The 20418-nt window shown below is 58.1% G+C and overlaps 7 protein-coding genes across 7 annotated transcripts; 1 reads left to right on the forward strand and 6 right to left on the reverse strand.

Annotated features, from left to right (window-relative positions):
• Positions 1-169: 169 nt before the first annotated feature.
• On the reverse strand, positions 170-1240 carry PSEUBRA_005911 (Initiation factor 2B-related; the record flags this gene model as incomplete). The annotated part of the gene is made up of 1 exon (XM_016439303.1): positions 170-1240. The coding sequence occupies one exon, from the start codon at positions 1238-1240 to the stop codon at positions 170-172; it is 1071 nt and encodes a 356-aa protein (XP_016290085.1).
• Positions 1241-1944: 704 nt separating this feature from the next.
• Positions 1945-3868, reverse strand: PSEUBRA_005912 (Zinc finger, C2H2; the record flags this gene model as incomplete). The annotated part of the gene is made up of 5 exons (XM_059465645.1): positions 1945-2950; positions 3027-3176; positions 3533-3550; positions 3682-3760; positions 3856-3868. 5 exons carry the CDS (start codon positions 3866-3868, stop codon positions 1945-1947), a joined length of 1266 nt encoding a protein of 421 aa, XP_059320365.1.
• Positions 3869-7996: 4128 nt separating this feature from the next.
• Positions 7997-8965, reverse strand: PSEUBRA_005913 (NUDIX hydrolase domain protein; the record flags this gene model as incomplete). The annotated part of the gene is made up of 1 exon (XM_016439310.2): positions 7997-8965. The coding sequence occupies one exon, from the start codon at positions 8963-8965 to the stop codon at positions 7997-7999; it is 969 nt and encodes a 322-aa protein (XP_016290087.2).
• A 1569-nt stretch (positions 8966-10534) lies between these two features.
• Positions 10535-12910, forward strand: PSEUBRA_005914 (Sel1-like protein; the record flags this gene model as incomplete). Its single annotated transcript, XM_016439299.2, has 1 exon — positions 10535-12910. The coding sequence occupies one exon, from the start codon at positions 10535-10537 to the stop codon at positions 12908-12910; it is 2376 nt and encodes a 791-aa protein (XP_016290088.2).
• Positions 12911-13188: 278 nt separating this feature from the next.
• PSEUBRA_005915 (ATPase assembly factor ATP10, mitochondria) lies at positions 13189-14247 on the reverse strand (the record flags this gene model as incomplete). The annotated part of the gene is made up of 1 exon (XM_059465646.1): positions 13189-14247. The coding sequence occupies one exon, from the start codon at positions 14245-14247 to the stop codon at positions 13189-13191; it is 1059 nt and encodes a 352-aa protein (XP_059321690.1).
• Positions 14248-14655: 408 nt separating this feature from the next.
• On the reverse strand, positions 14656-18039 carry PSEUBRA_005916 (uncharacterized protein; the record flags this gene model as incomplete). Its single annotated transcript, XM_059465647.1, has 1 exon — positions 14656-18039. One exon carries the CDS (start codon positions 18037-18039, stop codon positions 14656-14658), a length of 3384 nt encoding a protein of 1127 aa, XP_059321691.1.
• A 912-nt stretch (positions 18040-18951) lies between these two features.
• Positions 18952-20079, reverse strand: PSEUBRA_005917 (Oxidoreductase, N-terminal; the record flags this gene model as incomplete). The annotated part of the gene is made up of 1 exon (XM_016439312.1): positions 18952-20079. One exon carries the CDS (start codon positions 20077-20079, stop codon positions 18952-18954), a length of 1128 nt encoding a protein of 375 aa, XP_016290090.1.
• Between the last annotated feature and the right edge of the window lie 339 nt (positions 20080-20418).

A 20418-nucleotide genomic window follows, 5' to 3' on the forward strand; every position in this document is an offset into this window, starting at 1 on the left:
AGAGTCTCATTCGAATGGTTGTGCTCGTTGTGTGCTCGAACCATTCAAAGCGAGTGACAGTCACATGGACCGCGTGATCTTCACAGCGCCGGCTTCTCACCTCACACATCCTCGACTCGCACTCACACAGCACGTCACATCTCCGTTTCGACCACCTTGATTCCGACCTTCAATCCGCGCCACCATACACAGCAAGCAACGCATCTCCCACCCCTGACGGCGTCAACACGCCCACATCGCTAAACAAAAACGTGACCAAATCCGGCGTGGTATAATCGATCGCCGGGTTCAATGCTTCCTGAGCCTTTGTCATTGTCCCCAAATCTTCCCTTTCGCCCAACTTGGGCGTTCCCTGAACGTCCTTTTCACCATCTAGTCCTGGGAACGCGAGAAGTCTGCGCCCGCTGTTCGTCGGCAGGTCGTACTGGTTCAACGGGAACATGCGGAGAAACTTGAAGCTCTCTGCGAGGGCAAAGAAGGGTTTGTTGGACGCTTTGGCGATGATAGCCATACCGTAGGTGCCGACCGCGTTGAGGAAGCCGCCGGATTCGACGACTCCTTCGGCACCCGTCAGCACCAGGTCGACTTTGGGCATGGTGTACGCCACCGCACTATCGAGGATGACCGTGCAGGGGATGCCGAGCTTGACCAGCTGGTTGTAGGTCTTCAACCCCAGTCCGTGGGGTCTACTTTCGGTCACGTAGACGCTGATCCTCTTGCGTTGGTCCAACGCGGCATGTTTGAGCGCCTGCATCACCACCCTCGAATACGAGTGCGTCAAGACCACGCTATCATCCCGAATGAACGGTAGCACCAGCTCGCAGATCTTTTCGCGACAACTGGGGACCGTGTGCGTAGCAAATTCGTGCGCCAGTGCAGAGAGGCTGCGTTTGTGCGCTTCAAAGTCGTCGCCCGAATCCCAGCTCTTGGTCACAACGAAGCGGGTGAACAGGTCCAACCCGGCCGTCGCAGGCACCGGATTTTCGAGCGAGGACTTGAGCCGGAACGAGGCAGATCGAATGTTTTCCATCAACTCGGACGTCGTTGCTGCCCGAGACTTGGAGACGAGTTCGGAGAGAGCAAAGATAGCCGCGATGGGAAAGGGAAGTTCGGAGTCGGAGGAAAGGAGAGAGTGGTAGGCGGAGATGATGTCGAATTCGCCCGTGGCCTTGGCGCCACTTGATGAGGCGTGCAGCGTCGAAGCCGCCGAAGAGGAGGATGTTGAAGCCGTGGGCGCCATCGTGATACTTCTGAGGAGGACGATCGAGTCTGTCGATGTGGACCGCTCTATCAATATAGGTGAGCCTGTCAGGGATGATTGGTTTCAGGATCAAAGGCTTTGACCGGGACGAAAGAGTCGTCGAGGATGATGAATTCTGTCGAGGGAAACAGATGCGCTCGTACGGCCTGACGGAAGCTGTGGAAGATTCGCCGATGAGCAGGCCTGTCAGATAACAGGGCTTGTCGAGGTTGAGATAGAGTCGTTTGGTGGTCGAGAAGAACCCTTCTCAAAGACCAAAAAATGCCTGCCTGCGCTTGACTCGCTGCCGAATGCCGATTTTTTTGGGCCAGCTCGAGCGGACGCTCTCACAATCCTCACAAATTCGCGCCCCTCGTCCTCACCCCATCTGGTCGATCTTGATACTGCAGTCAAAAGATGCGTTCAATACATCGCAGACATAGCAGCACGATCAAGCTGCACACCGCTGTCCAACAAGCATGAGGACAAATGCAAGATGCGATTACGACGAGCTATGTAGATGCGAGAGAGGCGACTGACAGCCCGCAGCGAAGTACGCGCGGTGCTGCGACCAAACGACGATGCGAAGAAAACTATGCGAGCAAAGAAAGGACCTTCCAAAGGTGGGCAAGAGCAAGAGAAGAATGTGGACGAGCCTCGGAGCTGGCTGACCGGGGTATATGATCGAGAAACGGGACGCAAACCTATGTGGACGAAGCGAGGTGTTGCTGCGAGATGGGCCTTGAGAAGTAGGAGCCCATGCGTTCGTGGCTTGTTGCTGGCTGGACAAACTCTTGAGAGCCCTGCATGTGCTGTTGCTGCTGGAAGTGCTGATGAATCGTCGGCCTCGGTTGCTGATAGCTCTGCTGCTCGTAGAAGTGAGAGCCGACGCTCGAATTGGGTACTGCAGAAGAGGTGCCGGCATCCCACAGATTCGGATCGATGTTGCTAGTGCTCTGGTTCTCCAAAGCAAAGTTGGGCATCATTGCGAACGACTGCGAAGAGCCCATCATCGAGCTGTTGAACCCAGATGGCGAGGTTTGCGCGTCCGTGGCACATGCTCCGAAGCTCATGTTGGCGATCGACAGATTGTTGAACTGGGGACGAGCAGCGCTTTGCACCTCGAAGGCTCGTGCATCACGGAAGTCAGGCGTGCGAGGGAACTGCGACATCTCCGAAGCAGGTGTGAGCGTGTTGGGTGTAGGCGTCGGGCATGAGCGTCCGTGGTTGCTTGCCGGACTGTAGAAGCTGTGCGAGTTGCTCGACATGTAGCCAGATGTGGTGCTCGATCGGCGCGAGATGTCGAGGCACTCAAAGCTCATACCGGACGACGAGGTCGACATAGCAGGCGCGCTGAAGGGTGTGCTGGGATAGTCGGCCGTCTGCTGCAAATGGAGGCCGTAGTGCGCAACGGCGCTATCGTCTTCCACCTTGAGGTTGGCCAGGTAGTGATGCTCGAGTCCCTGCGGGAATGTGGCGCGAGTTTGAGGGGGCAAGACACAGCGGTTCATGGAGCTCGAGTTGCTCATGATGGTCATGGGACCTCCGACGCCTGAGTAGGTGCCTTCGGCGTCCGCATGGTTGCGACGCGTGTGCTTGGTCAACGTGGTCTTGCGGCAGAAAGATTTGCCGCAGCCAGCTACCAGACATTTGTATGGACGTCGACCAGTGTGGATCCGCCTGTGACGGGCGAGCGAGCTTGAATCGGAGCTGTACGGATCGAGGATCGTCAGGTCAGTCTTAGAAGGAAAGGAGCCGTCGAGGGTCGAGAGCAGCAACCACTTACAAAGCCTTACTGCAAGACTCGCACACATGAGGTCGCTCCCCGGTGTGGACGCGGATGTGAACGGTCAGGGCTGATCGCTGGATGAAAGTCTTGCCGCAATCGCGAAAGTGGCAAGTGAAAGGTCGCTCTTGGCTATGAATGCGAGCATGTCTGCGGTCGTCAGAGAATGAAAGGGTTCAGTGACGAGAAGGTCAGCGCAATTCCTTTGAGTGCAGCGCTAGTGGACCCTGACGTGTCGGATAGCCGGCTTCGCAGCGAGCACAAAGGGACCTGGATGCTCGTCGAATGCCGAAACCGAGATGGCGAGCACGCCGGCGCAATTTCCCACGTGGACCCACTTCGACGGCGTCTTTTTGTTGCTCCGCAAGTGATCTGCGGGCGGCGCAATCTGCCAAGTGCAGAGATACAATGACCTCAACGCCCAGCTGCTCCTTTGTTGCATCGAGACGGAAGACCTTCGCGAGATAGTCGGTGCATCCCTTTGTCGCTGCTTTTCTGACACGTACCTTGCCAAATCGGATCGCCTAAGATGAAGAATCGATTCGAAGTCAAAGGGCAGATGATTGCATGAGGTCGAAAGAGAGAGGTGAGTGATGAGATCGATCAGCTCCAGCGTCTAAGGGGGGCAGAGCCTGAACAGAGGGACAAAGCGCACCTTGAAAAGGCTTTGGGACAGCCGGGATGCTTGCAATCGAAAGGGCGACACTCCTTTCGCTGGTCTTCGTGGACGAGTTCTGGATGGGCGCGACGACAAAGGGGATCGGAGGGCCGGGTGTCAGCTCTGATGCCCCACCCTGCGTATCGGTCGGTCTCAAGCCATGTTACCTACCCAAAATGTCCATGTTGATTGAAAGACGCTTGGCGGCGTAAGACTTGGACGGAAGTAGGTGGTGACGAGGTCAAGAAGTTGACGACAGAGTGCTTGCTATGAAGTCGACGGGTGGACTAATATTGGAGGCAGTGCAAGATGTGACAAGATCAATCTTGAATTCGATTGGCTATGAGAGCTGAGCTGACGGAAGTGGAGACTGTTGAGGGTAGGAGCGATGGATGAGATTGGGACAATGGAGGAAGAGAGAACGGTCTGTGCAAGGTGGCTGGCTTAAGTATTGGTGAAGGGGCGGAGAGAAGGTGTGGAGGGATTCAGAACGAGGTCGAAGGCGGCTTGGAGCGTGCGGACGGATGAAGTAGACGCTAGGTAGCGTGGAGCGATAGAACGGCCATAGCTGTGCCACAAATCTATTGTCACACAACGGCGCTAGTGCGAAGGACGAGCTTCCGAGGAGGAGAAGCGAGGCGGAAGCTTCGCCACTGTCATCAAAGGGGCAGGAGAGCAGAAAAGCAGACCGGTAGGAGGGCAGGAGGGCAGGAGGGCAGCCAAGGCAAGACGCAGCGTACGACTGCACCTGGAAAATTGTGATTCAAGCAGCTGATCAGATGCATGATCGTTCAGCACCTCCCATAGCCGTCACCATCTGCTCGGCAGTATGCTCCTAAGCTCCAGATAGGGAGACGAGCTTGTTGCCTAGGTGTGATCATGCACTGTGAGCGCCGCACTTGTATGGGTGCTTTGCCGCTAAAATGTCGCGCTCGCAGCCGATTTCTGGATTCGACTGCATGGGATGGGAACATGACAGACCGTGTGACACTAGACTGATGAAGTCTGCGCTGTGCTCACGGGGCAGGTCTGAGCTGTGTCCGTCTTACTGCACCATTTCTCCATCACGAACCGACTCGAAGCGAATCAAGTGAGGCAGGAGAACGAGCGGTCAGGGCTCAGTTGCAGAGTGCTCGAGGTGGGCTGAACAGTTTTAGCGGCATCTGCAATGCAAGACGCAGTTAAGCTGTGGCGTCGAGGGGCAAGCGATCCGACAGTCTGGCTAGTGGGATAACACTAGTTTGATACACCCACCGACGCCTGGAACTGGGTCACAGATAGCGCTGTACGATTGCGAAAGCCTGTACTGCGCTCTTACTCCGTCTACCGCCAGCATATCTGGACCCAGAAGCCGGCACCACGCCCGCCAACAAGTGAAGCCGCTGGTCGTCCTTATCAACCTCGCTCTCTCGGCAGACGCTTCCGAAGGCGCAATTCCACGCAACGCGGGGCTCGCACCTCGTGCTTCAGCTGATGATGAAGCATGCTGTTCTTTCTAGTGACTGTTGACTCTGATGGTGCTTGCCCAAAGTGCGTTTGCCGGCTCCCCCTTAGCGCAGTGCAGTCAGAGATGGTATGTGCAAGACGGAGCAAAAGGACCCAGGAAACCCAGAAAGGCAGGAAAGGAACGAATTTTAGCGCCGAATAGCAAACAATCAAGCGCGGCTGTCAAAACCCTAATCAACTCTCGATCCGTCATCGTGTTCTCTGGCTGTGCAGTCGATTCTATTGTTCGATCTTAGTGCTCAAAGTGGGCGATCGCAATGAACCGCACTTTCACCGTGCAGTGTATGCACCTCGCGGAGGGGAGACAATGGACAATGAGGAGCATAGACATTGTTGCCAGAGATACGTCGCCTTTAGTTCGATTAGCACCTCGTTGTGACGACCGTGAGTGGCTGGCCCAAACTGCCACGCTGCGTCTGACAATAGTTCGCTTCGAGATACATTGATTAGACCAAAGCGCGGTCAGTCATTGTTCTGACGCTCAAGTCAAACCGTTTCGACGTGCGCCTGCATGGTCACGCAGGCGAAGAGAAGCCTCCAGGGTCAACCCACCAAGCGTGGCCGGCTGTGTGCACCCAGCGCGGCTGTCCTCCAGATATTCGCGCCGATGCGATGCAGACCACTTTCTTGGATCCCTTCCTCGGCTCTTGAGATCATTTGAGCGACTGCGTGCCGTGCGCTGAGCACGAATGGAGGGCAACTAGTACGGTATGTGCGTCGATAGGATGCAGGTCAACACCCATCGTCGAAGCTGGTGGTCTTGAGGCTCTACAGATGACGTGACACTCCATCGTCTCCGGCAATCGCTCGCCCTTTCGTTGCAAAATCCGAGACTGGCGCTTCGAGCTTGATCGACTGAAGGCCTTTGAAGGGTCAACCCACCTCCAACTCGACTGTGAAAGTCTTTTCGAACGACGACGTCGGTGCAAGTCTGCTCTCAATAGCGATAGCATATTGTTTGCGATTCTGCGGTTCCTTCAGGATTATCGGCAGTACGGACAGGGTATGAGACTAGCAGGAGGTCTGTGTACTAGCATGGGGGCGTAGTGGCGAAAGGATTCCTGGAATCCATCTCGCTGTAAGCAAGATGACGAGAATACATGAAGGCCAGGAGTCAGGAGCGGCTGGAGAATGCTGGCACGGCATCGAGTGCCGGTGATCAGCAGGGCAGCCTCGCCTGTAGAGTCCTGAATTGCATGACGAGCAACCATGATTGGCGCAGCTGAGTCGGTGCGAGGCTCCGTTTCAATTGCCCTCCTCTCAGATCGAAGCTGTGGCCTCTGCTTCATATGAATTGACCCCTTGTCTGACCTTCTGCCTGTGCCGCAAGCCGACGACGAGGTCCTTTCATGTCGGAAATGTATGTACGGACCTCGGCATCGCTTGTCGTCCACTTTTACGAGCACGGCCCTTGGCGCCATCCATAGGAGTTCCCCGAGATGTACTCGCGGACCTCTCAGCATGAAGACAAAAGAACCCTAAAAGTTAGAGCTGGAGGTCCCGTCGCTGCTTGGGTTTGCGATTGCGGCTGCGATCTAGGCTGATTCGGTCGCCATAGCTTTCGATCTCCCGCGGATGCTATCTGAGTGGTCTGATCCTGCCTCGACTGGGATCCCATGACTGTCTTGAAGTGACAGTCTAGAGACTTCATCGAGCGAGACCAGGAATCCGAGAGGCAGCGGCTGCACGTCTTCGTTCATGCGGGCGAACAATAGGATTTCCTTGTCCTGCTTGGAATTCGTGACCAGCCCCGCAGCCTGCATGCACATTGTTCGAGATTCGTGATGAGGGGTCTGACAGGCTCGCTTACGGGACGCTTTCTGCACAATTTGCGCATCCATGCTAGGGTCCTGCTTCGGGAGCATTTGAGCCGTGTACGGGAATCTGATCGTGTCGTTAGCGTCTCGCAAGCTTCGTTCGCAAGCACGTGAAGGAGCTGAGCACGAATACCTTGAGTGGCGTGCCGGCCGGAAAGGAGGAGACGGCACTACGCTGAACAGGTCGGAACAGCTGCTTCGGCTCCTCGACCTTTTTGTTGAAAGATGGAGAACCGTTGGAACGGTACAGCCTAAGGCGCATACGCACGCAAATATGTCGTGGCCACGATGCATGCTGGAAGGTCGGGGCGCACAGGAATAGGACAGCATGATCCAGGCAGAGATAGGCCGGAACGTGTTGACTCGCCGGTTCATGGTCGACATGGGTGCTTCGCTGTGGCCAACAAGGCTCGTCTGTGGGACCTGTGGGTGTGACAATCTGACGCCCGGCCGGTGGTCCGTTGCAGCTGCTTTCATTTTGACTCGGACCTTGCACAAGACGGAAGCGATCAAGGCGGGAACACTGACCGCTTGTCAGGAACTCAGACGGCGTCCAAGCGAAGGATCCCTGCGTGGATGAAGGAGGAGGTTCGAGAGGCAAGAGTCATCAAGGCCGGCCTTGAGAACTTGCATTGGACTACCCATTTGAGGGGATCGTGTAGCCGCGCTTCAAACACTCTCGGATCATCGCTCCGTGCAAAGTTCGAAATAAGTACCCATAGCGACAAGGGCCCAAGCAAGAAGGAGCTCGATGGGATCACATGCTTTCATATCGCGGCGAGAGACTATCGACTTAGCGCTGTGCAACGCGCATCGATAGCTCTAGGTGGCGCAAGGACGATCCGGTGCGGACGTCGGTGGCCGAGTGCGGCTCTCGAAGCGGAACCGGCTGAATGGATAACGTGTGATTGCTGCGGCGCAGTGGCGCTTGAATTGTCTAAAGAGTGACTGCTTGAGGACGACGATGGCCTAGCATTCCTAAGGCAGCATCACGCGATCTGCAAGCCAGGGTGATCGATGATGACATTGACGAGCGGTTGAAAGAGGGGAGCACCACGCGCAAAGTCGTCGGCCTCGGCCCAGGCAAGGGCCTCTTCCGCCGTGTCCACGTTCTGGAACCCGTCAAAGCGAGATAGGGAGGACGAGAAAGAGCGTCTTGTGTTGCTGCCGAGTGCACCGGAGAGGATGGGTGGCGAGCCGTATGATGTGACTGGAGAGGTCTCATCAGCCTCTTGGAGTGCCTGAGCGAGGCTCTCGGCCTCAAGGAGCTTGTCGATGGATACGGGGAAGGATCTGCCTTCGGATGCGGCAGCGAGCTGCAAGAGCTGAAGTTGATGCTGTCGATGTGCTGCGCTGAGTAGATAGGGGACGGGAGCCCAACACCAGCCGAGACACTTTGTAGGCTCGAGGATCTGTGGCTGCGCTTGCGGGCTGGCGGGATCGTGCTTGACACTGGCCTTCATGAAGATGGTGACGTAGTGTTTGCCATGACCCTTTTCTCCGTGATCCTTCATGCGCACCGAGTTTTGCGCGGTGAGGAATTGCAAGGGTGTGGGAAGGATGCTGGAGCGCTGTGGGGGCGGGTCCTCGTCGAAGGGGGATGGTGTTGATGCGGTGGAGGCGAGTACGGGCTGAGAAGGGGACTGGGTTCGAAGAAGGGCGTGCTTCTGTCGCGGTGAGTGGGAGAGCAGCTCGGACTGTGCTGAGACCTGCGGTGGCTCGAGGATGAGGCCTGTCTCCTCGTAGACCTCGCGAGCAGCACAGTCGAAGAACGACTCGTGTAGTTCGAGGTGACCGCCGGGGAGGGCGAGCGTGCCTGCGCCGTGACTGCCTGTTCGCTTTCCGATGAGGACGTGACCCTTTTCGTTGATCACAAACACGGCGACGCCGACGCGAGGCACCACGGTAGCATCCGAGACGGGCTGTTGCTTCATCCTTGATGAGGTGGTGGGTGACATGTATGCGTCGATGCGCTGTGTTAGAGTGATGTGACGTAGCCGAGAGACGCAGGACCAGCGTGGGAGCGAGGTCGGATGGTCCGTTGGACTGCGACTGTGCTGGCGATCAGGGTAGGAGTAGCTACCCTAGAGGAAATGAGAGAGCCGGAGAGAGCTGATGACGAGATGGTGGCACCTGTCCAAATGAAGCCGGCCCTTTTTATGATAGCAAAGGTGTCGGTGCCACTGCACACTGCCAACGGCGCTTCCGTCTCCGGCCTCTGCGGCGTTCTCGTAGGGTCGTTTAGCTCTGGCTCTGCCTGGAGCGCGGGCGTGACTATGGATGTGAAAGCGGCATAGAGTCGATGGACGAAGGACGAACAGCAGCTCAGCTTCGAACGCCTTGGGAGAGCAGTCGTCGGTGAGCCAGCGCCACTTTCGCCCTTCCAACGATTCTTCCGAAAAGCGAGGATCGCTTGATATGCACGGTCGGCCTCCTTGCCCCGCCCGCGCTGATAAAGACGCGCTTTGGGGGCAACGTGAGTCAGACCGGCATTCCGTGCGCTGAACAAAAAATCCAGGGTCGCGGATCAGCTATCGCTCCAGGGTCCATCCTCATCGGCGTGGCTTTTCCGCTGTTGCCGCTGATCTTGCTGTCACTCTTGGCGTAGTTTGGGGGCGATGCTCGGCGTAATGCGGGCGTGGAAGGGGGGCGGCGTTCCACGGTCGAGTTGCACCATTGGAGCGAGACTCGAGTTGATGAGCAAGATCGACGTCGAGTCGGCTAAGCATTTGACGTTCGCGTTCACTCGGTTCGAGGCGTACGACAGCTCCTTGACAGCTTGACAGACAGACAGACAGACAGACAGGCAGACAGACAGGCAAGCAGACGCAAACCTGTAATTTGGCGAGACCTCAGAACTTAGATTCTGTGTCCACGTTGAGAGACGGCGTCTCCGGCGAATTTCTCGACCTCGATTTCCTGGCTGAATTTTGCAGATGCAAAGGGAACTCGTACCTGCGTGCTCGTGTGCCTCGAAGATCCTCCTTCCTGAAATAGCCAATTTTGAACAAGGGAAATCGAAGCGAGCTGTGTGTGACGATATGACGACGAAGCAGGGCAGGGTTCGGCTGTGCTTGCGTGCATGTTGTTGCCGTTCCCTCTCTTTGAGCCCATCGGAACATCCACATCACAGTCCTCACATCGACCTCGTCTCCTGACGACAACAACGCCGACCGCCCCGTTTCGTGATTCGCACGCCACTTTTGGTTCGATCGCCGCTCGCTACCATCCCATCAGCCACCATTTCGTCGTTGTCGGCCGCTTCGCGAACCACGGATCCTTGCCGATAGAGACTCGCGAATCGTCGTCGGCTGAAGCGAAGAGCCACACCGCGAACACCCACACTGGCGCCTTCCAAGCACACCTTTGCTAGCCGATCAATCGTCTCCACGACGACCGCGGAAGGGCGCCGACTTCGTCCACACACGCACGCCGAACGGAGCTGACTCGCCTACCGGAACCATCCGACTCGCTGTCGCATCGCTCACGGAACACACCTCCGAAAGGTGGGGGACGATCCAAAAACAATGGCGGGACAGACACCGCATCTGCCTGCTCTGCCTTCGGGCTTCGGCATGGACTCTTCCTATCCTCCCATGCCAGGCAGCACGCGCGTCACGGCCTCACAACCGAAGCCGCCCGCAGCCGTAGCAGCGACAGTCTCGCCTCCAAGACCGTATCACGCCGCAGCAGGGCCACCGCCTTTGCAGCCTCATCCACCTGGCGCTCTCGAACAGGAACAGCTTCGTAGGAGGCAGCAGCCAGCCTCCTACTCATCCTCACCCTCCGTCATATCTCCCAATCTCAGACCAGGACAGTTTGTGCACGCTCCTGCTCCTGCACCAACACCACCACCTATCCCGCCGCAGCATCACTATGCGCAGCCCTCATCATCCAGCCATCAGTTCGTCGGCGGCTTTGCATCTCATCCTCAACCTCCTCCGCAGCAGTACCGCGCCAGCACGCCGGTTTCCGCTCCTCGGCCTCCTCCGTCCATGCCCAATCCAGGGTACGGCTACAGTGACAATTCGCAAGGCTTGCGGGTCACTTCTGGATCCTATGGACAGTCGTCGGGCGCTCGAAGGGCGAGCGCCGTTGATGCCTATGCCACTGGCCCAGCGCCTCTTCCGCAAGCTTCCACCTCCTCGGTCGGCCAACCTGCGCTAGCTTGTCCGCTTCCAGACGTGGCCTCGCTAGCTGCACAGAAGGACAGAGCACGCGACGAGAAGCTCCGCGTCCAATGGGCCAAGCAGATGCTCAAATACGTCGAGCGCAACTTCTCGGATGGCACCAGGATCAGTGAGCCTAACACGGTCGCATGGACCGACGAAGCCATCTCCATCATCATCCTCAATGCCGCCTCCAACCGTCCTGAGCCCGAAGCGCTCTACCTGCGCGGCGACCTGCAAGCATCGGGCGCATTCCCCACGTATCTGCCCAAGAATCTCAAGGAGGCGTTCAACGACTTTGAGCTCTCGGCGCGCATGGGCTGGGCACCGAGTTGGTTTCGCATCGGCCGCGATTACGAGGTGCTCGGCGATTTAGCTCGCGCTAGGGACGCGTACGATCGAGGCGGGCATAGCGGCGATGTGGGCTGCATCTACCGCATGGGCATGGCCAACTTGCTCGGACAGCTCGAACTGCCCGTCAACTACCCGAGAGCCATCGCGATGCTGCGCGAGGCAGCGGACAAGGCCGACCTCGACACACCGCAGCCCGCCTACATCTACGGCATGCTGCTCGCCGGCGAATTCTCGCACGTCGATGTCCCGCAACGCTTGCTTCGCCCTGTCAGTACCTCGGTCGCCTCTGTGGAAGACGACGCGCGACGACACATCCAGCGGGCCGCCTACCTCAACTTTGCACAAGCGCAGTACAAGTGCGGCTGGCTGTTCGAGTACGCCCAGCTCGGATGTGCTTTCGATCCGCTGCTCAGCGTGCAGTACTACAGCCTCGCGTCGCAGGGTGGCGAGATCGAGGCTGACATGGCGCTCTCCAAGTGGTTCCTGTGCGGCGCCGAGTCGTATTTCGAGAAAGACGAGAAGCTGGCATACACTTTTGCGGACAAGGCAGCTCGTAAAGGGCTGGCATCGGCCGAGTTTGCGCTGGGCTACTATCACGAAGTCGGAGTCGGCACGCCACGCAATGTCGAGCTTGCAAGGAAGTGGTATCAGAAGGCAGCAGCGAAGGACAACGCGGATGCGGTGGAACGATTGCAGGCGCTGCAGGGTCCCCAAGCGAACGGATTTACACGACAGCAACACGAGGCGGTGATGGACGACAAGCTCGTGCGCAAGAGGACGATGGCCAAGGCGCTCTCGGATCGCGAAGGCCGCAGTCCTGCCGTCGAGCATGATCATTACTTTGGCGAAAGTTCGATCGGACAGCGGATTCCAAGCGGGCAGACTCCTGCTGTGCCGAGCAACGCGAATCCAGGTCGCCCTGTTGCATCCGGCAGCGGCGGTGGCGGAAACTTGGATCTGTCGAGGAAGAAAACCATGAAGATGGTCGCCGAGACGGCTGCAGGACGCAAACGACCCAACTACAACTTTGAAGGCAAGCCTCGACGCGATTCGGCGGTTCCTTCGATGCCCGTCGCCCCAGCACACCCACGCCCTGCTCCTTCGAATATGACACCACCGGGCACGCGCGTCTCCTCGGGCACCCAACCCTCCACCCACGCCGGACGCCATGGTGCCGGCTACACGCTCAACGACAGCGGTCACGCACCCGCGTCGGCACCTGCTACCCACTCTCACACCAACGCCTGGGCTGCCGTGCCTCCCGCACCCAAAACGGCAGAGTCGGCTCCGACTGATTACTCCAAGAAGCCGTACAACACGTTTGCCGAGATGGGCTTCGCGCCGCAAAAGCAGAAGAAGGAGGAGTGTGTGGTTTGCTAGGCGGTCGATACCACGATATCACGCACTAGCTGGTGCAACATTTGGACCTTCAAGATACCCCCGGACCCACGCTTTGACGGACATGAAGGAACATTCGATAAAGGCATGGATCAGGAGTGTGCGCTCCTCTCACGAAGATCAGTGACATGCAATGCGATGCTGCTACATCTTCACTATTTGACCCTGGCTAAACAGACAATGAGACGTCGAGGAAGCACATCCTGAGTCTCCATGAGCGCACGATCGACAAATGGTTGACATTGCGCAAGCTGTCCAAACTACTTCCTCTTCTCCCCCACTCTTTCCAGCAACACCCCCGTGCACCGTTTCAACGCGTCCCTCTCGCCCTCTTCGGCAAACGCTCCGCCGGCCCACCTGACCTTGCCCCGCTCATCGACGAGATACGTATACCCTACGTGCTTGTTATGATACCCTAGCGCATCTTTTTCCAATTCGATGTTTTGACTGCTCAACAGATACGTCTGGTGCCATTCTTGAGGGATCTGACTGCGCAGCGACGCAAGAAAGAGGCTAACCAGATAGCTTTTCAACTTGTTGTTCTGCAAATTGATCTGGACCAACTGAAAGCCTTTTCTCCCTTGAAACTCTGCCACCGTATCGGCGTAGAAGCTCTTTGTGTGTTCTTCGGAGATCTTACTCCCCAACAACGCCACGATGCTCACTTTCCCCCTGAGCATGTCGACGGTGTTGACACTCGCCCGATCGGCGAGACGCGTACCGGCGAAGCGAGGGAAGTAAAGACTGCGGTCTTCACGAATAAGGGTGGAGGGCGCACGCCACGTTTTGCCCCCGTGCGATCGGATCGCGTGAAAGTCGTGAAAATAGCCCCGGGTTGCTTCTTTGACAATGGCGGTTCGAGAGGCCATACGGTAGTCGGTAGAGGTGAGCGTTTCACGACGCTCCGACCAGGTGGGCGCGGCGGAGGAGGGAGGGGTGGGCACGCCGATGGCGAACGAGAGGTAGGGCAGAGGGAGGGTGTTTAGTGCGTCTGCGGGCGTGGAGGACTCCCGGACCAGAGGCTTGGTGGACGGAGGTGGTGGAGTGGTGGAGGACGATGACGCTGTCGCGGATGTGGGTGGGGTCGATGAGGATGAAGGTGGTGTTGCAGAAGAGCTGGTGGTTGAGGATGTCGAGGCTGACGATGTTGATGAGGGGGACGCTGATGACGATGATGCCGACGCAGATGAGGTGCTAGGGCCCGAGCCAGACTTGCCCCTTGCCGTCGATGTAGAAGTGAGCATGCGAGTGGCACCAATGTCCGCCCGTGCAGAGGAGGCGAGGACCGGCCTCGCTGCCGATACGAGCGATCGCAGCATGGTGGAAGGGCGCTCGAAAGAAAGCTGTTGGATGGTGATGTGACCACAGTGATGCTGTGGAGAAGAAGCGCGCCGTGTCTGTGATTGCGCTCGTTGAAAGAGGGGGCGAGCGAACGAGTTGGTGTGCACTGATGGGTGAAAAGGTCGATTCGAGGACGAGAAGAAAGGGCACGCTTTCCAAAAAAATCGCTTCTTCCCGACCAAAGCTCGCCTCCGATTTCCGAACACTCCCTTCCAACAGCATCCTCTCATACAACCTCTCGTGGAACACACTCGCTCACCACACAGACTACACTCTCTCTGAACACAGCTCTTCCTCGACAGGAAACCTTCGTTCGTTCTTTGTCAATGTATGAGGTACACTCCATCCTGTAGATGATGCATAATACAAAACTGGAAGTAAAGCACTCAGATGGTCACCCCGTTCACACCACTCCCTCTCTCCCCAGCTTCACTGCCCGGCGTCCCAGGTCCGCTGCTCGTCATCCCCAATCCCGCCGCCTCCCTAAAACTCCCCTTCCTGCTACTCCCTCCGGAACCGTTGCTGCTCAAACTTGCACTCCTTGCTCGCTGCGCCATGCCTCTTGGCGCCGGTTCCGGTTGCAGCTGCGGATCTGGCGTTCCTGCACTGCCCTCGCGCCTTTGCCGGGAGCCCACGCTACCGATGGACGACGTGTCTGATCCGCCGCTCCGGATCGACGACCGACGCCGGGCATTGCGCCCGAGGTCCGCAGTGGCACCGGAGGCGCTGCGCATGATGGACGAGCGCGATCCGGTTCTCGCCCTCGTCTTGGCGGAGGGCGGCGACGAACCGGCGGAGAGCGACGCCAGGCCGTCCTTGCGCGCAGTGATGGTGCGCGGGGCGAAGTCGTCTGTGAAGCTGGCGGTTTCGGTTTGTGAGCGGGCGCGCATGCGGCGACGCAGCGAGTCGGACGATTGGGCGCGCGTGTCGGCTTTGAGCGAGTCTCGGTCGACGTCGTGCGTGAGTTCTTCCATCACGTCATCGTGGTGCATCGAAGGGAGGGGCGCAGAGGCTTGGCGCGTGAACGACGAGCCGTTGCGGTAGAGCGGTGGTAGCGACTTGCGCGTTCGTGGCTCTTCTTGTATTGGCTCGGTGGAGCGTTGGTACGAGTCGGAACGTTTCCCAGCTGAGGGGCGAGACAACGGCGGTGGCTCCGAGGATCGTGAGCTGTACATGTCTGCGCTACTTCGAGGGCCTTCCATCTCGTCATCTTGGTACGGAGCGCCGCCGAGTTCTGCGTTCGAACGCAGATCGGGCGAGTCGGGCACCAGCTCGATCCCTGTCGAGTCCGGCAAGAAGTCGTTGCCCGCCGCACCAGATCCCGAGCCCTTTCGCAGACCAGCCCGGAGATTTGTCAGGCTGACGTTTCTCGTCATCGCCCCGCCCAAGCTGGTCAGCCTGCCAGGCACGCTACCGCTCGGCGACATACCAGACGGCGAGCTGGGACCGGCTTCGTAAGTGAAAGGACGACTCTGCTCGCTGCTGTGTCTGAAGTGAGAGGAGCCATTCGACAGAGGGGATGGGGACGAGTCGCCGAAATCTTCCGCGCCCAGTGCCGTGTAAGTGCTTCCGTCCGCCGAAGAGGCGGCAAAACCGCCGCTAGCGGAAGCAGAGAGCGTACGACGGGTGATCTTGTTGACCATGTTTCTTTTGGCAGCATTGGGCTGCGAAGATCCCGCGTCTGCACTCGCACGTCGGCGCTGGGCAGCGCGCGCAGCCAGCACGACATTGATGCTGTTCGCTGAAGGCCCGCCTGCTTCGAAGAAACCGCCCAGCGGCGTGCCTGTCCCGGTCGGTGTCGGGCTCAAGGGCGTGCCAATTTGCTGCAGGGGCGGACTTCGCAAGGCCTCGCTGCTGCCGCGCGGCAGCCCACGTCGTCCGCTCTCGGTGTCGACCTGCAGCATTGGCGCTGACTTGAGCTCTTGCTCCGTGAACGTTATCAACGGCGCTGCAGGCATCTGCTTCCGAACTGAGGAGGCAGCTTGTGCAGCTGGCATGGGTGCACCGCCTTGCTGCTGTTGCTGGAGCTGAACGTCCGTCAAGCCAACATTTCCAGGCTGATTGGCACCGACAGGAGGCGCGAAACCACCCTGACCGAGCGCCATGCCAAGGGCAGCTGCCCGCTGCAACCTCGCCCTCCTCTTCCTCCAGTCCCAATCCCTGCCAGCCGCCGCTGTGCTCTGCGTGAAGCGCTCGAACCAGAAGTCGTCGGCGTCGAGGCTGTCCTGCTCGTATTTGGCATCGTCATCTGCCACACTGTGTGCGCTGCTGTGTTCCTTCATCGCCGCGAAACGCGTCGCAGTCTCGAGACGCTCGCGAGCGCGGATGTGAGAATCGAGATGCGGGATCCAGTCAGGTTCAACGAGCTTGATGCTTCGCGTCTTCTTGAATCGGGACCACGACGTCTCTACCATGGGCAATGTGGAGCCGAAGCCCATGTCCGGGGAAGAAGGCTGGTACGGCGGGGGTGCAGGGGATCCGGGCCCGAAAGGCAGAAAGATGCCACTCGCCTGCAACAGCTCTTGTTGTTGCAACGGCGTCAGACCTGGACTGGCGACAGGACTCAGGCCGTCGATGACGGGTAATGAGTTCTGGCGCTGCGTCAGGCTGTGCGAGATGTCGATCTCCCGCAACGATGCGGTGCGGAAGCTCTGCGGGCGGCGTTTGAGGATGGATGGTGCGCGACCAATTGAGAAGGTGCTGGACGTTGGCGAAGGGGATGCTGAAGACATGGACTCGACGTCAATGTAATCGGCCGATGTAGGGTTATGACCTAGTGCTGCTGAGACGGAAGAGTTTTCGGATGCCATGCTCGGTGTGCCTGGGCGTAGATCCTCCTCGCTGCCGATCGACAAAGCGTCACCAGGTGTGCCCTGCATCAGAATGTCTTCTGTGGCCGGATCCTGCGAAATAGGACCGGAAGAGTCGTCTGTCGTGTTGCTGACGAGACTGAGGGTGCTGTTCCTCTTGTTTCTGCCGGAAGCGGTGCGACCCAGAGGCGATCGAGCATCGACCGGACGCATGCGCTGTGGGCGACTAGGGAGGGAACCGCTGGAGCTGAGCGGGGACCGACTGGGACTGGCACTGTGAAGCCTGCCGCTCTCTTTGCGCCGCCTTGCTTTGGAAGGAGAAGGGGAGCTCGAGGATGAGCGTTGACCGACAGCGTTAGGATTCGGCGACGAGATGACGGGGCTGTTTGGGTTGCTCGAGTCGGAAGGAGATGCATTCGAGGCAGGTGCTGGCCAGAAGGAGCGACGCGCATTGGGCTCGAGGTCGACCTGCATGGGATGCTCGCAGAGGCTGCTGGTGGGGTCGGAAGAAGTAATTCGTACGATGCTGGAGCGTTTGTTGTGATCACTGCGACCAAGCAGGTTGCGAAGCGCCAGCCTCTCCTTGGAGTTGCCGAGGAAGCCGGACGCAGGAGATGAGTCGTCTTCGTCCTCGTAGTCATCGCTGTCCAGGCCACTAGGGGCGGAAGTGTCAGCCAGTGCTGTGTCGAGTTGCAAGACGGGTTTTCTTTGGCTGGCTTGAGGCGACAGGAAGAGCACGTAGACGAAGTAGATGGCTCCCATGCTGAGGGAAAAGATGAAGGCAGACCTCATCACCGCGGTGATCTTGGCCCAGACACTGCCCCTAAGAAGAGCAGTCTTGGGGAGGGAACCATTCTTAGCGCTGAGTTGTGCCTTCTCGGACAGCCATTCGTGCGCTTCTGACAAGCTTGGCACATCGAGGGGCATCGCCGGGCCGTCGGCGGCAGGTACGGCAGTCATGATTTCCGAAACTTGTCAGGGCAGAATTCGACGCTGAATGGATGTCGTGGAGGGATGACCTGAGCCGCGCGAGTCGAGTTGCCGTCGAGAGCTGGTTAGGCTGGGTCCAGCTCTACGATTGCATGGTGGATGCGAACATGTGAGGACCGGATGGACCCTGCCGATGGTCGAACAAGTCTTATGAGCCGTTGATCGAATGGGATGTGCCCTGCGAAACCTTCTAGCGATGCAACGAGCGGGCCTGGATGGATGGATGGATGGATGGATGGATGGATGGATGGATGGCGCAGTCAAGATCTTGTTTGTGATGGTAGCAGAGGAAGGTCTTGGAGTCTAGAGATCTCGTGTGAAGTCAGACCAAGCGATGAGGCGCAAGGCAGGGCCGGGCTACAGGAGCGGCTCGTCGGCTGGCTTTGCAGCGGATGGTTGTGCAGCTGCTGCCTTCCCCAAGCCGGGATCGACTGCCAAGATGCGGAGGCGTCGATTCTAAAAAAATCACGCGGTAATCGCCTGACTCGGCTATCCTACGCCCCCTCTCGGCAGTGGATTGCTTTCCTCCTACTTTCTTGGTGCGTCGCTGCAAACAGATCGCAGTCTCGCATCTCGCATCTCGCATCTCGCTTTCGCTTAGGGATGTTGAATGGAGCGTACAAGCCTCGAGCTTCCGTTGAGATTGCCGTCTCGCAGGTCGACGGTCTGCTTAGCGGACAAGGGATTTCTGCGTCTGAAACCAGCGAGGGTCCCGATTTCGAAGCAGACGAGCAAGCACAAGCAGGCGGGCGGGGCATGCAGGTGGGCGTCGCGCAAACTCGAGCGTGAAATCATGAAGCGATATGCAGGGCAGTCAAGGGAAGAGCGAAATCATTTGGGAATTTCTTCCAAACCCCGCAAACAGCTTCGAGCTTCGTTTATCTATGCTTTCAGGTGAGCCATGATCATGTCAAAGATGCCCAGGTCTTCCATCGCATCCGCGGGGGTCGTCTTGAGATCCTTGCCTGTAGTCAGCGCTTGATGCAGGTCCAGGAACTCGGTTGTGTAGGCGTCCTGGTATGTAGGGCGGATAATGCGTTCCGAGTAGTGACCGCTCGCGTCGTTCTCCTTGACAGTGACGTTGATCGGCAATCCTTTGACATACGGCGTGTCGATGTCGATCCGAAGAACCCGATCATCCGTCCAGACTTCCAAGAACGACTCGAAGACACCGACATTGTGGATGCCAGTGGTGTAGAGGACGTTGTACTTGTCGTTACCCTTGTTGGCGCCTCGGTTGGTGTACTCGAAAGAAGCCGAGATGAACATGCCATCGTGACTGGCGAAGGCAGAGGCACACTTGTCTGGCTTGCCTCCGAGAGCTTCGCGCATGAAGCTCAGGTCGTGGCTTCCTAGCGATCCCAGTAGACGGTAGACGAATCCGAGTCGAGGATCAGCTGCCTTGTCTGCGCCTATCGCCTCTGCCAAGATCGCTTTTGCTCGTGCTGCTTTGTCCTTGCCAGCTTCCTCTGCGATGTCGGCGCCAAACTTGCGAGGATCGGTGCCGGATTGCGAGACAAAGAACGAGTTGGGTCCGATGATGTCCTTGACGATAGCATGTCGAATCGGTCCAGACTCGGCCAGCAGCTTCTGGAAGACCTGGAAGGCAGGTGCGTAACGTCTCATGTAGCCCACATAGATCTTGCGCTGATTTTCCTGGGCGGCTTGCTGGATCGCTTTCGCATCAGTGCGAGTGAGAGCCATGGGCTTCTCGATGAAGACGTGCTTGCCCGCTTGAGCCGCCTCGATGGCGCACGAGGCATGGTATTCGTCGCTGTTGGCAACGAGCACAAGATCAATGTCATCTTGGCGGACCATCTCGGCGCTCGAGGTGTAGACGTGAGGGATGCTCCATTTCGCCGCGACGTGGTCAGCGGCTTGCTTCGAGACGTCGCAGATGGCTGTAACTGCGTACTGATCGGAAAGGAACTTGAGTGTTGGGAGGTGGACCACCTGCGTCACCTCGCCAGCTCCCACCACGCCCACTCTGAGCTTTTGCGGCACCGACATGGCAGTGCTGATGAGGATGTCGGACCGTCTTCGTGTGCTTGTCGATGCAGAGATTGCTGATGATTCGCGACGGGGAGCAAGGAAGATTGATCGCTCAGGGATAGGGGAAGCTTTCACTTGGCTGTCGACCCACCCAAAGGCACAAGTTATTCTTGATAGGATCGACATGGCCTGAGCGTGTAGCTCAGTCATGCATCAACCCAATTCTTCTCAGCTGAGGTCGGGTCTGCTTTCCGACATGCTTTCTTCCAAACCCACCAACTTATCGCGGCAGCCGAAGAAGATCATCGGGAAGATCCGAAGAACAATGCTCAGGTTCCAACGCCAGCCAACGGTGAC

Source organism: Kalmanozyma brasiliensis (genome assembly GCF_000497045.1).
Source record: "Kalmanozyma brasiliensis GHG001 unplaced genomic scaffold PSEUBRA_SCAF7, whole genome shotgun sequence".
NCBI lineage: Eukaryota > Fungi > Basidiomycota > Ustilaginomycetes > Ustilaginales > Kalmanozyma > Kalmanozyma brasiliensis.